Here is an 18166-nt window from a genome sequence, read left to right on the forward strand (position 1 = left end):
ACAGGGTCTCTGTTGCCCAGGTTGGAATGCAGTGATGTGATCATGGCTCACTGCAGCTTCAAGCTCCTGGTCTCAAGCAATCCTCAGTCTTCCTCCTACCTCAGCTTCCTGAGTAGCTGAGACTACTGTCATGTGGAACTGCACTTGGCTAAATTCTTATTTTTAGTAGAGATCAGATCTCACTGCGTTTCCCAGGCTGGTCTCAAACTCCTGGGCTCAAGCATTCCACCTACCTCCGCCTCCCAAAGTGCTGGGATTATAGGCATGAGCCATCACACCTGGCCTAACAATGATTTCTTTTTTTTTCTTTTTTGAGACAGACTCTTACTCTGTCGCCCAGGCCGGAGTGCAGTGGCTCAATCTCGGCTCACTGCAAGCTCCACCTCCCGGATTCACACCATTCTCCTGCCTCAGCCTCCCGAGTAATTTTTTGTATTTTTAGTAGAGATGGGGTTTCATCATGTTGGCCAGGCTGGTCTCCAACTCCCGACCTCAGGTGATCCACCTGCCTCAGCCTCCCAAAGTGCTGGGATTACAGGTGTGAGCCACCGCGCCTGGCCAACAATGATTTCTTAATGTCATCTGATACAAAGTCCTTCATGGATTTAGTGCAGTTGTCTTAAAAACCTTTTTATAGTTGGTTTGTTTAAACCAGAAGCTACTACAGACCACACATTGCATCTAGTAGATATGTCTCTTAAATTCTTTTTATCTGTACCTCCCCTTCTCAACTCTTTTCAGTGCTGTTTATTGAGTTCTAATATGGAGTTGGTGATGTAGTGCAAGGCAGCCTCAGACAGTCCAATATCGTTAACATCTTTCTCCTAAATAGAGTTAGTGCCCTTCAAAACACAGTTTTTAGTTTATCTTTTTTTTTTTTTTTTTTTTTTGAGACGGAGTCTTGCTCTGTCACCCAGGCTGGAGTGCAGTGGCCGGATCTCAGCTCACTGCAAGCTCCACCTCCCGGGTTCACGCCATTCTCCTGCCTCAACCTCCGGAGTAGCTGGGACTACAGGCGCCCGCCATCTCGCCTGGCTAGTTTTTTGTATTTTTTTAGTAGAGACGGGGTTTCACCGTGTTCGCCAGGATGGTCTCGATCTCCTGACCTCGTGATCCGCCCGTCTCAGCCTCCCAAAGTGCTGGGATTACAGGCTTGAGCCACCACGCCCGGCCTTTTTTTTTTTTTTTTTTTTTTTTAAAGAATGTGTATGTTTTCCAGCCACGGTGGCTCACACCTGTAATCTCAGCACTTTAGGAGGCTGAGGCAGGTGGATCACCTGAGGTCAGGAGTTGGAGACCAGCCTGGCCAACATGATGAAACCCCATCTCTACTAAAAATACAAAAAATTAGCCGGGCATGGCGGCAGGTGCCTGTAATCCCAGCTACTCAGGAGGCTGAGGCAGGAGAATCGCTTGAACCCAAGAGGCAGAGGTTGCACTGACCTGAGATCGCACCATTGCACTCCAGCCCTGGCAACCAGAATGAAACTCCATCTCAAGGAAAAAAAAAAAGAATGCATATGCTTATTCTGCTTCCTTGTCTTCAAGCAAATGAAACCTAAGTTAACGTCATGGTGTGGGGATGTCCTAAGAAGAAACATTTTTTAAATTATGAAAAACATCGTAAATACAAAATCTTTTATGTACACATACAATACCATGCACACACACTGCATCTGTGTATATATGTGGTTTTCATTCTGGTAATCTTTTGTTGCGTAACAAACTCCCCCAATGCTTAGTGCTGTGAAACAACCGCATTTATCATGATAGGTTCTGTTGGTCAAGAATTTGAGCAGGGCTCATAGCTGGGAGATTCTTCTGCTCCTCCTTGTGTTGACCAAGGGGTACTCATTTGGAAGGTGGGCTCGTGTGGAGTGTCCAAAATGGCTGCACTCACATGTCTGGTGTCTTGGAAGGGATTGCTGGAAGGCTGAGCTCACCTGGGATGGTTGACTGGCACACCTGCTTGTGGCCTCTTAAACATGGCAGTCTCAGGGTAGTTAGACATTTCACATGGTAGCTGACTCTTCTAGAGCAAGCTTCCCAGGAGAACTGTCACCTAGCCTTGGAAATCACAGAACATCATTAACACCATATTTGATTTGGTTGATGCAGTGCCAGCCTTTTCCAGATTCAGGGGAAAAGGGCAGAGACCCCCTCTCTTGGTGAGAGTGTCAGAGAATTTGCAGCCATGTTTGTTAGCTCCACAGTTTAAAAGAGTAACACTGAAACTGCCACCTTAGGTGTTTGGCCACCTGGTACTTTTAAGTCCCCATGTATTTTCTTGTCTTTTGGTGTAAGACAGAAGACACTGGGATGGGAGGCACCTGCCTTAGAGGTCATTCAGGGTATCTTCTGCCTCCCCATTCCCATTCATGAGGGATTTGAGCAGACTCTACAGGGAAAGAGCACTGTGACAGTTTACATGACTTGCCTTGCCCGATGATAATGGCAACAGTGGGAGACTCCCAGTACAAACTCTAAAAGAAGTTTGTCCAGTGGACCTTTGTGTTAGGGAGGCAGCCTGATATTTTGTTAATGTCCCTGTCAGTAGGGATAGTATAGTAGCCAATGTATCTGCTAGTATTGTGACCAGAAAAAGTGATGGGTGAAACCAAGTCTCAGGGCAGCCAGAATCAAGTAACTTCAGGTATCCTTGGTTTTAGTGAGCGTCTTGAGGAATAAATGGGAAACCCATTCGTAAACTATTGAATCACTAGTGTTAGACATGTTTGGACAGTGCTATAGGTAGACAGGAATTGAGGTCCCTAGCAGATGTTAGGTATTCTATGTTGATTGAAAGAGGGTTCATAGGAACGTGACCAGTGGGGTCACACAGTCCTCATAGCAGCCCTGTGAAGGAGGTGCTGTTAAAGGGAAAAAATGAGCGCTTTGAATCTGCAGAGATCTAAATACAGCATGGCCTAAGGACAGTTTATCGGCTTGGAACAGAGGCTGATCAATAGTTGATCAATAACCCTACACAAAGTCTCGGTGTTTTAAATTGATCTCTCCATGAGTCGAAGCCAGTGCAGCTGTGGTTCTGTGGTGGAACAGTTAAGCCTAGAATCTGCCTGTCTGGCCCTCCTACAGCACATTGGAAGCTCCTTGCCCATGGAGTGAGTGAGGAGGACCCTGGTCGTCCGTGGAACCGATCATCAATGCCTCCTTTCACCGACTCGCACACCAAGATGACAGGCAGTCGCTTTCTTCTAAGATTGTTCTTACTTCCTTGTTGATCAAAATTAAGGACTGTTGTTTTGTTGCTTCCTCTGATTTCTAAGAGATTGTTAGCCAGGCAAGTCAGGAAATTAATAACATGTGCTCTGTTTTACCAGAATTGAGTTTCCAGGAGCCGCCTAGACTGTTGACGTCCCTCCTTACTAGAGTGTCTTGGCTTGTGTGTTAGTTTGTGAGCAAATAATCTGCTTTTCACTGTGCTGCAGCTTTCCTGCCCTTCAGACTAAGTGGGAATTGGGAATTGCCTCCCCACCGTGAGATCTGTTTGTTGGACTGTATGTGGCCTTGTATCCCAACCCTAGCCAAGACCACACGTGGAGTAGGCTTTCAGTATTTAAGTGTTAAATTGGGCTTAAGAAATATTTCTTGTTTGCAACGCATATTGTATGTGCTTGGAGCTAAAGAGGTGAATGAGATGGCTAGAGAGGTAGTGGGATGAGATAGAAAGGACTCTGTCCTAAAAATCAGGAAGGCCGGGCCCCTATTATAGTTCTGCCACTTACAAGTGGTATGAATTGATGACGTAACTTCCGTGAGGCTCAGTCTCCTCTGCAAAATGGAGTCATGGAACCTTTGTAACATGGAGGCACTCTTCAACTGGGAGGTGAAATTTATAAGCTGGACAGCCTGGCCGTGAGTCCAGTAGACCAGGGACACTTCTGCATGGTCTTTGCATCATCACTTTCTAGTTTTAAGTCACCAAATCTTGCTGATGGCTGAGATGGTATTTCTTACTCGTGATGAAATATAAAGATAACCTGTTTGGTAATTTCAGAGATTTGTATTTATGATGTCCAAGAGTAAACAGTTTATATTTGTTTATGACGACTTAGCAGTGTTGGCAATGGGAACTCCTGGGTCACTTAGTGGGGGGTGTGTGTGTGAGATATATATATATATATGGCTAGTTTCCTGCCAAGGCTTATAGAAAATGGCAGATTATTGGGGGGAGGGCAGAGCTGGTAACTAATCATGAAATCAACACTTCCTAGAAATAGCTGAAAAAGTCCTTGAGGTTGGTGCCTTCTGGGAACTGCTGGCTGGGAAGCCAACTGCTGATCGCAGGTGGACCTCTGGAACAGCGATTTAAACTAGGGGTGTTTAAGGACTTGGAAAAGAAGGAATTGATCTCTAGAGATGAACATGGGTTTACAAAAGTCCTCAAACTGGACTAACCTCGATTTTTCTTTCAGTGAAATTACTAAACTTCACATAGCTCTATTTTTATTAAGCATCTGACAAAAAGCACACCATGTTATTCCTGTGGACAAGTGGGAGAAATAGGTTTCGATGAAAGTCATAATAATTCCTTTGTATGGAACACCACAGTGCACAGTGTATGCTCATTTGCTATCTTGCGTTTTCATTATTAGCATGATTTAGCAAGGGTGACAGGGCAGATGAGAGTACTCCAAGACCTGGAGGTGCCTAAGGCCATGGTCATATTGCTAGAGAAGTGGTAGAACTAGTTTCCAACCCACCATTTCTGCCTCACAGAGTCCCAGGGCACAGCCCCATGTGGTACAACTGTGTGCAGTCATGCCCGCGGTTGAAGTTACCATCGGACAGGTGTCATTGGGTACTGTAGAAGAAAAGAAAGATACCCCAGCACCACCAGTCCCCACGTCAGGCCTGCTTAGCAGATTTCCCACGTGTTGTAAAACAGGGATCAATCACTGATAAGTGGAATGACAAACTGAGACTTGTAATGTTTTTAATAGGATAGATCATAGGCCAATTTAAATAGGATGCAATTTAGTTGGAACAAATGCAAAGCCTGCACTTGGGGTTAGAAACCATCATTACAATTATTTTGGTTGTTTTTTTAACCCAGGACTTGTTAGCATTTTGTACATAAAAGGCATAGCATTTTGTTAGCCACAAGGATAGACCACAGTGGGATATGGCTTCCAAAACATCAATGTCTTAGTGTGCATTAGGAGAGACGAGGGGTCTGGAAGGGATGACAGGAATAACAGGGTTCTGCATCCAGGTCCTGGCCAGCTACAGAGAATTCCGACGGATTTGGACCAGGCAGATCAGGCTTCTGAAAAGTGAGTTGTTTGAAGACTGTTGTAGGAACTGAGGATTCTCCTTAATCAACATTAGTGTTCATGTTTATTGAGCCTCAGAATGTCAGCTGGCAGAGAAGCAAATCTGAATAGGGCAGGGTGCTGCCAACAAGGAAGCTGAATAATGAAGAATGTTACTTGAAATTGGCCCTGGAGACTGGCTTGCTGCAGGTGGAGAAAGGAATGGGGGTGCGGGAGAAGGGCATCCTAGGCAAAGGAAGGACACAAGCCAAGCCTGAGAGGTGGGGCCTGTGGTGCATGGGGGCGTGGGCCTTGTATTTGGAGAACAACACGCTTCGTAGTTTGACCAGAGCCCAGGGAACATGTAGGGTCCTCTGAGGGATAAAACTTGAATTAGGTTGGGCAGGGTTGGTGGGTGCAGAGTCCCTGACACCAGGCTGAGGAACCTGCACTTCATTCCCTGGTGGATGTTTTTTGAGCAGAGAAGTGACTGAGACAAGGGCTGTGTTTACGGAAAGAGCATTCTGGCAAACACAGGGAAGATGGGCGTCAGGAGGGGCCCACTGCAGGGTGGGTGTCTTAGTCCTTCTGGGCCACTGTGACCAAATACCTTAGATTGGGTTAATTATAAACAACAGAAACTTTCTTTCCTTTCTTTTCTTTCGTTCCTTTCTTTTTCCTTCTTTTCCTTGTTTTTCTTTTTCTGTTTTCTTTTTTTTTTTGACAAGGTCTTGCTCTGTTACCCAGGCTAGAGTGCAGTGGCATGAACAGCTCACTGCAGCCTCAACCTCCTGGGCTCCAGTGATTCTCCCACCTCAGCCTCTTGAGTAGTTGGGATTACAGGCACATACCACCACACCCGCTAATTTTTTTTATTGTCTGTAGAGATGGGGTTTCCCTGTCTTGCCCAGGTTGGTCAGGAACTCCTGGACTCGAGCAATCCTCTTGCCGTGGCCTCCCAAAGTGTTGGCATTATAGACGTGAGCCACCATGCCTGGCCCAGAAACTTTTTCTTACAGTTCTGGGGCCTGGATATCCGAGATCAAGGAGCCGGCAGATTCAGTGGCTGGTGAGGTACTCGTGGCTAGCACCCTGTTGCTGCATCCTCACGCAGCAGCAGGGGCAAGGCTGCTGGCTTCAATGTCTTTTATAAAGGTGCTAGTCCCATTCCTGAGGGCAGACCCCTAGTGATGGGGCATGAAGGCCCCACTTCTTCATACCATCACACTGGATATTAGTTTTCAACGTTTGAATGTGGAGGGACGCCATTATTCAAACTGTAGCATGGGACCACTTGGGGGTCCTGTTGCTGTAGTCCAGGTACAAAGTCACATGACTTGAGCTGTGATGGAGATGGAAGGGAAGAGGCCTTCCCAAAGCTGGCCACAGAAAGACTTACCAGCCAGGATTGGTGGCTCACACCTGTAATCCCAGCACTTTGGGAGGCCGAGGTAGAAGGATCACTTAAGCCCAGGAGTTTAAGATCAGCCTAGGCAACATAGTGGGACCCCATAGTGGAGTGCACCTGTGGTCTCAGCTACTTGGGAGGCTGAGGTGGGAGGACTGCTCAAGCCCAGGAGGTCAAGGCTGCTGTTAGCCGTGATGGCACCACTGTACTCCACCCTGGGTAACAGAACAAGACCCTGTCTCAAAAAAGAAAGACACGCCCATCTGATGGATGTGGGGCAGGTAGATAGAGGAGAGCCACGTTTACCCTCAAGGAGGTGGTCCCTGAGATCACTTTGCCTGCATAGGCACCGTGCTTTTGCAATTCAGTTCACAAGTAGGATGTATACATCCGACTGGCATGCTCATGTACAGCTTCTTTCCTCCTTTCAAACTTGCCTGGGATGCCTGGCATCTTACGCTATTGAGACTGATGAGATTTGGATGGGTTGGCGTCTATCTTCTTTGTTCTTCCAGGACCAGATCTGACCTGTTAATGTTGCAGTTGGGTCAGGTTGCAGTCAGACCATTGTCAGCAGCATCTTATCTAAGAAGGTCAGGATAGTTCATTTATTCTGGGGGGCGGTTAAGACATCAACTGTCCAGCAGTCTCCCTTATCAGGAGCACAGCTAGGAACCAGTGAATAAGCAAAATAAGAATCTCAGGCTGGCCAGCAAAGATATCCCAATGTCCATCCCTTCTCCTGCTGGCTGCCTGCCCACCCCAGTCTTACACTGGCAACTGTGTACTCTTATTTTACACATGATTTTAATGAGCTGGGTTATTTTTAGCTCATGTCATCAGAAGGAGCTGCTGCATAGACTGACTCAAAACCACCAGTTGCTGGTCTTTGTGAAAAGTTAATGTGTTGGCAGAAAAACTAGAAAACATCGATGCAAGAACTCAAAGGTAGGAGCTCTCTGGAGGCTGCTGTGTTTGGGAACAGCTCACCATACAAGTCTGGAAGGAGCATTATTGCATTTCAGAATGGGGATCCCAACTTAGCTGTTACATTCAGTACATTCTGCTTAAGAAGGCAGGGAGGGAAGTGGCGTTGCTATCTCTGGGTTTGAGTCTCAACCCTGTTTTGGATGAGTTGGCCCCTCGAGAAGTACTTGTTCAGGGAGAACTTCCTTTAGTTCCTATAGGGCTTCCCATAGTGAACGTGAGCTTCCCATAGTGAACGTGAGCTCACGTTCCCATAGTAATGTGAGTTGCGTCCGCAACACCCAGAGTGGTGGTTGGGACTTGATGAGCAATTAGCAAATATTTGTTAAATAAGTGGATGAATTCATCACAGAGAGGGAGACCTGGGTAACGATAAGGCAACAAGAAGTGGCTTTCCAGGCTTGTCACAGTAACCCACCTTCTGTTATAACCACTAGACAGTGCGTTGCATAATGGCAACAAAATTATGCTTAGGTAAACAGCCTTGGCAGTGCACACGGTTCCCTCAGTGCTTGCTCATGGAATACTTAATTTGAAAAGATTTTAATGAGTGTATCCTCTTTTTTAGGCCTGCTGCTGGTAGAGCATCACCAGTCTGTTGTCAGTGTTGTAGCATGGCTCATCCAAAACATCTCTTTCTTGGCCCCAGACCTTACCCCGCTCCCGCTGCTATCCATCCTTCCATTCACATCCATCCATCCATCCATCCATCCACCCACCCACCCACCCCTGCATAAAATAGTCATTTATGGAGCTCCTGCTGTGTGCCAGCCACGCACTGTGCTTTGGGGATAGAGGGACTAGAGATGTGGGTACTCAGATGAACACAGCTGGTCCCTGTCCTCAGGGAGTGAGCGCTCTCAGTCAGAAGTAGGATTCTGACACAGGAGCACAGGCAGCTGCAGTACAGTGTGATGAGTGTGTATATACTTAAGGCACACACCTGCTTACAGGAATGCCGAGGAGGGAGCATTTACTTCTCCGGGGGCGGGAGTAGAGTTGAGGAGGCTCCTGAAAGACGGAATGTTTGGGCTAAGCCTGAGATGGCAGTTTGTGGAATTGTAGGAGTTGCCCCAGGTGAGGTGTCCAGGCTGGCAGTGCAGGCAAAGTAAGTTACCTGGAGCTTTCTTAGTTTTGAGAGGGCACACTGCAGGCTGGGAGGAGTGAGAGATGGTGGTTTCAAGGGCAGTGACCTCAATCACCTTGTCTTCATTCTACCTGGTAACCCACTGGGATCCCCTGTTTGGAGGACCCCTCCATTCCAGCCCTCATAATTCAACCAGATTATTCTTGAAGCTGGAAAGGGCTGTTAGGAATTATCTCTTCCAGCAGAAGGTAGCAAACAAAGAACATACTTAGGGGACATATTGGGGGGGGGCAATTACAGATATATAAAAAAGGCATCAGAGTTGTTAAGATGGTACCTATCCCCCAGCCCCTGCTGTCTTCCACCCCGGAGGCAGCTCAGTGAGCGTCTGGCATGGCAGGAGGGACCTGCCACCCCTCGAAAGATCCCTTCCCCAACCTCCACCTCGAGCCCCTTCTGCACTAAGAGCCATTTTAGAAACATCAGAAAAGTGAGATTTGGAATGACCTAGACAGAAACTTAGGCTAACCCTCTTCATTTTACATAAGTAGAACTGTGATGGTCAGTTAATACTCTGTGAGTGATGGGATGGTCAGCCCGGAACCAAAACAGAGAGACCCAGGTGGGGAACAGGTTGGATTTGGGGCCATTTGAGTTTTGGTGGCCCTGTGTATTCAGGGCACCATGGCAGATTTGCTGCTGCAGGGTAAGTCTGGGTTGGCAATATGGATTTGGGGAAATTGTGAATTGCTTAAGGGTTGCAGTTGGTGGTGCATCTGGGACTAGAGCACAGGTTTCTTACTTCCTCCTGGCCCAATTTTTCTGCCACATCCTGCTTCTAAAAGTGTTTCCTAACTAGTTCTGTCCCACTAGCAGATTCTCTAATGAAGCACTGGAGCCATGATAATAGGTATTGTGTAGAGCCAGTAGCGATGGATAGTAATAGGGAAAAAAATACCCAAAGGATAGGTTGTTAAGGTCAAGAAGGAAAAGTACCAGAACGGTGATTTTTAAGAAATTGTATTTGGTCTCTGACAACTGCCAGAAGATCACTGTTCAGACCTGGGGAGAAGCCAGGCGCGGGGGCTCACGCCTCCAATCCCAGTGCTTTGGGAGGCCGAGGTGGATCACTTTTAAGACCAGCGTGGGCAACATAGCAAGACCCCGCCTCTACAAAATATTTTAAAATTAGCCCATGTGCTGGGGTATGCCCATAATCCAAGCTACTGGGGAGGCTGAGGCAAGGGGATCCTTTGAGCCCAGGAGTTCAAGGCTACAGTGAACTATGATCCTGCCACTGCACTCCAGCCTGGGCAACAGAGCAAGACCCTGTCTAAAACAAAAAAAAAAAACTTGGGAACAGAGCCACCCGCGGTTTCTCTGTGCTCCGTCCTAATGTAGATGGTTTCCAATTTACAGTGGTTCAACTAAGGATTCTGTGGCTTTATGATGGTGTGAAAGTAATAATGCACTCAGTGAAACCATACTTTGGGTACCTATGCGACCATTCTGTTTTTCACTTTCAGTACGTTATTCAATAAATTATGTGAGATATTCAATACTTTATTACACAATAGGCTTTGCATTCAATGATTTTTGCTGAGCACATTTAAGGTAGGCTGGGTTAAGCTGTGATGTTCAATAGGTTAGATGTATTAAGTGCATTTTTTCTTTTCTTTTCTTTCTTTCTTTTTTTTTTTTTTTTTGAGTCAAGGTCGCTGTGTCACCCAAGCTGGAGTACAGTGGTATAATGCAGCTTATTGCAACCTCAAACTTCAAGTTGAAGACCCTTCTGCCTCAGCCTCCTGAGTAGCTAGGACTACAGATACATGCCACCATGCCCAACTAATTTTGTTGTTGTTGTTTTTACTTTTTTGTAGAGATGGAGTCTTGCTTTGTTGCCCAGGCTGATCTCGAACTCCTGGCCTCAAGCAATCCTCCAGCCTCAGCCTCCCGAAGTACTGAAATTACAGGCATGCGCCACCGTGCCTGGCCTTAAGTGCATTTACAACTTATAATAGGTTTATTGAGATGTAATCCCATCATAAGGAGCATCTGTACAACTATTTTCATTTTAGCAAGTTTCCTGTTTTTATCAAGCAGTCTATGTACATAACACATATGTATTTTTATTTAGTTGTAATCACAGCTTGCTTATTCCTTTAAAGTCTGTTTACCTAACATTGTCGTTAACATTTTCCTTGTTTTTTATCTCATATTCATAATTGTCTTTTATAATGGCTGAGCAGTATTCTGGAGTGTTGATGTGTCATAGTTCTGCGTCCCTGTGGTGGAGAGATGAGGCCGTCTCATCCCCCCAGCCTCTTTTCTCCAGTTGCACATCCTGCCTTCTGCTTCTGTTGACCTGTTGCCTTTGGCGGAGTATATCGAGGAAGGAAAGAGCCTGAAGGCTGTAATCCCATGGTGCAGTTTTCATTTTTTGTTTTTACTTTGTGTTATTGCTGTTGTGTGTGTCACACAAATACAGCTGCACAAAGAAAACAAAGGTACCCAGTTTACTGGGTTACGAGAAGGCAGACATCCTGGTACCACTACACAGTCAGGGGAGAACCCTGCCCACCGCCCAGAAACCCTTAGTGTAACCTTGCCACAAGATCAACAATTACCTGACTTTATTGTGGCCACTTCCTTGTTCTTCTCTAGTTTTATCACCCAAGTGTGCATCCTTATACATCGCAGTTTCATTTAGCCTTTAAGAAAAACATGTCTTAGCTGGGCGTGGTGGCTCACGCCTGTAATCCCAGCACTTTGGGAGGCCGAGGCGGGCCGATCACGAGGTCAGGAGTTCGAGATCATCCTGGCTAACACGGTGAAACCCCGTCTCTATTAAAAATACAAAAAATTAGCCAGGTGTGGTGGGCGCCTGTAGTCCCAGCTACTCCAGAGGCTGAGGCAGGAGAATGGCGTGAACGTGGGAGGCGGAGCTTGCAGTGAGCCTAGATCGCGCCACTGCACTCCAGCCCCTCCAGCCTGGGCGACAGAGCGAGACTCCATCTCAAAAAAAATAAAAAGAAAAACATGTCTTTTACATCTCTTTAAATCTGTAGATATCCCCTCTATCTCTTCTCTTTCCTAAAGAAATGGGATCATTTGGCTGGGTGCAGTGGCTCACGCCTCTAATCCCAGCACTTCGGGAAGCCAAGGTGGGCAGATCACTTGAGGTCAGGAGTTTGAGACCAGCCTGGCCAACATGGTGAAACCCCACCTCTACTAAAAATACAAAAATTAGCTGGGCTTGGTGGCGCATGCCTGTAATCCCAGCCACTCGGGAGGCTGAGGCTGGAGAATCGCTTGAATCCAGGAGGCAGAAGTTGCAATGAGTCAAGATTGCACCACTGCACTCCAGCCTGGGCGACAAGAGCGAAACTCCATTTCAAAAAAAAAAAAAAAAGAAAAAGAAATGAGATCATTTGTCCTGAGTGGTTCTCACAGGCCAAATCTTGCAGAGAGAGAGGTTGGGGAGCAAGGTTACATCTTAGGTGATGGGGTGTTCTTATCAGGAGGTACGTAATGTCTGGTTGTCTCCTGTCGTGATGTTAGTAGCCACTGATGTTCAGTGCTTAGAGCCTACCACCCATTAGGGGTTGCAAAGTAATGATATTGCAGTTCTGTTATTTCTTCTTCATTTATTTGTTGAAATACTTCAATAAAGAAAAACTCCACCGACCTACTGTTTTTAAAAGCTTTATTTAGATTCACATGTCATACAGTTTGCCTATCTAAAGTGTACAATCCAGCAGCTCTTAGTATATTCACAGAGTTGTGCAGCTGTCACCACAACCAATTTTAGAACATTTCATTTAAATCTCCCTTCCCCCTCACAAATAACCGTACTCCCCTTAGCTCTCATCCCCCAAACCCCTCTGCCCGAAGCACCCACTTATCTAATTTCTGGCTCTATAGATTTCCCTACTTTGGAGGTTTCTTATAAACAGATCATCCGATGTGTGGTGGCTCTTGGTATCTGGCTTCTTTCACTCAGCATAATGTTTTCTAGGCCCGTCCATGTGGAAGCGCGTATCAGCACTGCATTCTTTTTTACGGCCAAGTGATATTCCATTGTACAGTTATACTGCGTTTTGTTGAGCCATTCATCAATTGATAGATATTTGGGTTGTTTCTACTTTTGAATATGATAAATAATACTGCTGTGAGCATTTGTTACAAGTTTTTACATGAACATATGTTTTCATTTCTCTTACCTAGAAGTAGAATTGCTAGGTCATGTGGTAACGAACTCTATGTTTAGCCATTTGTGGAACTGCCAGGCTGTTTTCCAAAGCGGCTGCACAGTTTTACATTCCCGTCAGCAGTATATGAGGGTTTCTACTTCTCCAGCATTTGTTATGATCTGTCTTTTTATTTATTTATTTATGAGACAGAGTCTCGCTCTGTCGCACAGGCTTAGTGCAGTGGCACAATCTCGGCTCACTGCAACCTTCACCTCCCCAGTTCAAGTGATTCTCCCACCTCAGCCTCCTGAATAGCTGGGATTACAGGTGCCCATCACCACACCCTGCTAATTTTTGTATTTTTAGTAGAGATGGGGTTTCACCATGTTGGCCAGGCTGGTCTCTAACTGATGATCTCAAGTGATGTGCCCGCCTCAGACTCCCAAATTGTTGGGATTACAGGCATGAGCCACTGTGCCCAGCCTTTTTAGTTATAGCCATCCTAGTGAGTGTGACGTAGTATTTGATTGTAATTTTGATGTGCATTTACCTAATGACTAGTGATACTGAGCATCTTTTCATGTGTTTATTGACCATTTGTATGTTTGGGGGGAACTAGCTATATATAACCTCTGCCCATTTTTAAATTGGATATTTGTGTTTTTATTATTGAGTTGTAATAGTTCTTTATATATTCTAGATCAAAAGTCTAGATTTGCAAACGTGTTCTCCCATCTGGGTTGTCTGCGCTTTCTTCACATCTCGATGTCCTTTGAAGCAAAAAAAAAAAAAAAAAGTCTCACATTTTGATGACGTCCAGTTTATTTTTTCTTTTGTTCCTTGTGCTTTTAGTGTCATAGCTAAGAAATCATTGTCTAATTCAAAGTCATGAGGCTTTATGCCTATATTTTATTCCGAGAGTTTTATAGTTTTAGCTCTTACATTTAGGTCTTTGATGCACTTTGAATTAATTTTTGCATATGCTGCCGTCTACTCTTAGGTTACCCAGTGCTGCAGTTAAAGGACGAGTCAGTGCTGGATTCTTTCCCTTTCTTTACCAGTTTCCATAATAAGGAGTTGCCACTGGAGTCATCGTATGGAGCTGGGTTTATTATTTTTCTTTGTGATTATGGCACTTAGATTTAAACATGTTTGTGTTCGGATTCATTGACAATGATGTCGTTTTATCTGAGAAGCATGTCTGCTCTGCTTGGGTGACTTTTAGGAAGCCTTTTCATTTGTCAAAGACTTTAGTACTCTTGCAATGGTTTCTCATTCGAACTCTCTCTCAGTTTTCCCAAGGAGAGGTGGGGAGAGCAGGTATCCTGAGGCCCATTTTACAGGGTCAGGAATAGAAGCGTTAGGAGGAGTGACTTGTACGAAGTCAAGTGGCAGATGCAGGACTTGACCCCTTGTGTCTCTGACTGCTTTCTTGTGCTCATGCCCCGTGTGTATACCACATAGTCAAAACCTTGGCATGAACCTGGAATTTGAGTTTGAGTCCTGGTTCATGACCTGTGGCCTCCAGCAGGTCTTTGGGTGTCCCTGAGAATTGGTTACCTACTTTGTGAAATCGGAAGGCTGGAAGAGCCGATTTCAGAGGATGAGCTTTCTTTCCTAAGTAAGGTTGCCTGCATTGAGAAACAGCCCAGCTTTCACTATGCTAGAGTAAGGCCCTGTTATACCCTTCTTCAAGCATGTCTGATTTTGGCAAAGCTTATCTTCCCATGTAGGTATTCATCCAAAAAGTATTCTTTTTGTAAAAAGAGACTAGCAGAAGTTAACAGGGTTATCTAGATTCTTAACTTTATGCTATTATGTGGCATTTGAGTTTCTTTAATCATGAGTTTGTATTACACTTATAATCAAACTAATTACTAATTTAAAAATTTGTGTGTGCTGACATGTATGCAGTTTACAAAGAGAAGTGGAGTTTTTTTTAACCTTTTTTTTTCTTATCTAGCTGTCTCACCCTAAGTTTTTTCATCTTCCCAATTGTCTTTCAGAAACATGCCAAAGGCCAGGATTTGTTTGATCAGATTGTGTATCACTTGGACCTTGTGGAAACAGATTACTTTGGCCTCCAGTTCCTCGATTCTGCCCAGGTTGCGGTAAGTTATTGCTTTGATTCATTTCAGAACAGATTGGCTTTTCATTGCTAATTGCACATCCACAGTTGCTAGAAATGGGTAGAGAAAAACAGGAGTAAAACTGTGATACTGTGCCAGTAACAGGCATTGGGATGGTGGTTGTGGTGCCCAAGTGCCATGCGTCACAATGCCTGTAGGATGCCTCACCCTTGAGGTGGCCAATAACCAGGAGAGGATGTGAATGGGATGAATTAGGGATGCATTGTAAGCACATTTCTAGAAAAGGTAGAAAGAAGAAACATCATTATAGAAGTTCTTTTAGGCTGGGGGCAGTGTCTCATGCCTGTAATCCCAGCACTTTGGGAGACTGAGGCAGGTGGATTGCTTGAGTCCAGGAGTTCAAAACCAGCCTGGGCAACATGGCGAAACCTCATCTCAACAAAGAATACAAAAATTAGCCAGGCATGGTGGTGTGTGCCTGTAGTCCCAGCTACTAGGGAGGCTGAGGTAGGAGGATCGATTGAACCTGGATGATCAAGGCTGCAGTGAGCTCAATCAATCCTGCCACCTCAGCCTCCCTAGTGGCTGTATTCCAGCCTGGGTGACAGAGTAAGACCCTGTCTCCAAAAAAAGAAAAGGAAAAAGAGAAGAAAGAAACTCTTTTAATGGCGCTGCTTTTGTTTTTAACCAGCAGAAGAAGCTGCGCCACCATCTTCTTGCAGAGTCTGCCTAGGTGGAGAGCAGGTGCTGTGAATGGAGCTGAATGCCAGCCAGGCTTAGTGGGGTTGGGGGTGGATGGGGTCGGAGCAGGTCTTGGTGTTGCCGGGAACCATCTTGCAGGTTCCAGGAGGCTGTGTTAGGTCAGCTCTTCACTTGCTTTGCCTGAGACAGAACTGTTCACAGTGGAGATGTTAGAATGAGTGAACTCCACACAGCTCAGACCCACTCTTTTTAAAAGCAGGAATGACTTCATAGTTCCCCTTCCCAGCAAAATCTAGCTTGGGGTTTCAAAGATAATTTATTCGACAATCTAAATCTATTTATGGAGTGCCCATTATGCACTGGGCCCTGTGCTGAGCGTTGCGGATAAAGCAGTGCACATAGATATGTCATATGCCAGATGGTAATAGGAGTCAAGAAAAATAAAGGCGAGGAAGGGGTAGCCGGGGGGAAGGGGAAGCACTATTTTAGACAGTGTATTGAAGGCTGGGTTCCCTGGTCAGGATGTTTGAGCTGGAGACCTGGAGCTCCTCATAATGGTTAAGGCTGTCTACTGGAAGATACTTACCAGATACTTCCTGATTGTATCTGGAAGTTGTCAGGTGAGATGTGACATTTGTAAGGTGAAGATGTACAAAATTGGTGCCTGGGAATTAGGTCTACTGGAGAATGTTTGTGAGATGCTGCGTCCTTAGGTGACAGATTGGAATCTGGATGGGAATGCAGACTACAGTCCTGGCTACAGTGCCTCTGGGGTGGACACTCCCACTGGGTGTCCCTGTGCAGACGTGTCCCTCAACCTCAGCCACTTCTTCTGCATCTTCAGGACTTCCTGTTATGCCACCCCACCCCACCCCCAAACTGTGTCCTCCTCAAACTGTGTCCTTCTCGAACCCTCCTGGTTCCTTCTCACTTCTCAGCCAGAGACTCTCACTCCGCCCACCCGGCCCGGGAGAAGAGCAGAACAGCTTTTCCCTTTCCACCTCTCAGTCCAGTTCTGCTTCCTATGAAGTTGGGCCGACCAGTGTCCTACCCTCTGACCTCATGACTGTCCTTCGCATCCCTCGAGGACTTTGGTGTCTCAGATTTTCTCTTCCTCTGGGTAGCCTTAGGAATGAAGTTACTGGCCCTCCTATATATTCTGGGCACTGTTTCCTGTCATTTAGGCTTCATTCGAGCAGATTGACAAGACCCTCATAGATTCCCATGGGTCCTGTCACCACCCGCACTCCAGGATCTAGAATTCTGCCAGTCCCCATTCCAGGACAACTTCCCTTGATTCCTTCCATTTTCCCAGTTCCTCTCCCTCTGGGCTTGGCCCACAGTGGTCTCCTTCTGCCCTTTCTTCCCTCCCAGCCTCCTCCTGCGCTGGCCTTCCTCCCAGCCCGAGCCAGGCCTAGGGCACCTCACCTGTGTCCTCACTTGGCCTTTGATTCTCCTGCCCCTGTGACTGTCCCCTGGCCTCCCCTTGACACGCAGGCCCATCTGTTTCCTCTGCGGCTTGTCCCAGCCTGCCAGGCGTTGCTGGAGAGAGCTACAGTCTGTGCCTTCTGGCATCAGCACCGATCACAGGTTCAGCAGAGTCCAAGCCCCCGAGCTGCTCCCTGAGCCTCAGTAGCCCCAGATTGACTCTTGGCCACCCGACAGGTCCATGTCTGGATCTGAGCACCGACCTTTAGTCCAGTCCCCACGGAGACTTTGTTCCAGCAGTTGCCTCACCTGCTGAGAAGACTGCGGTTGTTCAGCTAAAACTCCTTGAATTTTCTTCCCCTACACCTCCAATTCTGTCCATCTTTTTTTTTTTTTTTTTTTTTTTTTTTTTTTGGCCTTACGTGAAGAGAGCATGCCTACTTCTCCATCAACTCTCTACACCTGCAGCGGCAGTCCTATTTCCACTTGCTTCCTGAATGCCACATTTAGAGTTCTCTCTGTCCCCAGCATCCTCCACCTGTTTCCAGCATCTGCCACTCTCCAGCCCTCTTCTTCCCTGGAACTCTTCTTGATTCTGCCTTCTCCTGTGTGTCTTAAAGCATATGGTATTTTTGGCTTCAGAATATCTATGGCCCTGGACTAGAAGTCAGACTGGACCTCGTTCCTGGCTCTGCCTCTGACTCATTTGGTAGGCTTTAGATAGGCTGCCTTGCTCCTCTGGCCTCTGTTTCCTCATCTGTAAAATGGGGTACTTGGACCTGTTCTCCAAGAAAAGTTACAATTCTGATGTTCAGTCATTCTGAGTCTAAAGGGGAGGTTGGCATGTCTGCTCCAAATGCCTTCTCTAGTTAGAAAGGAGAAGGTATCTTTCATTTCTGCCATTAGAACCTATGCCTGTTGCCTTGGCAGCATGTCCTCATCCCCAGTGACCCCTCATTAGCCACTCCGATTCCCAGAAAGCCAAGTCTGTGACT

General features: G+C 46.2%; 1 protein-coding gene across 4 annotated transcripts in view; it reads left to right on the forward strand.

Annotated features, from left to right (window-relative positions):
* EPB41L4B (erythrocyte membrane protein band 4.1 like 4B) overlaps nucleotides 1-18166 on the forward strand; it is a 150756-nt gene that overhangs the window by 26852 nt on the left and 105738 nt on the right. For all 4 annotated transcript variants that reach the window (XM_050759544.1, XM_050759542.1, XM_050759546.1 and 1 more), the window contains exon 2: nucleotides 14958-15062. In XM_050759544.1, the coding sequence (XP_050615501.1) occupies nucleotides 14958-15062 (105 nt within the window). The remainder of the gene's footprint in view (nucleotides 1-14957; nucleotides 15063-18166) is intronic.

Source organism: Macaca thibetana, chromosome 15 (assembly GCF_024542745.1).
Source record: "Macaca thibetana thibetana isolate TM-01 chromosome 15, ASM2454274v1, whole genome shotgun sequence".
Lineage (NCBI taxonomy): Eukaryota > Metazoa > Chordata > Mammalia > Primates > Cercopithecidae > Macaca > Macaca thibetana.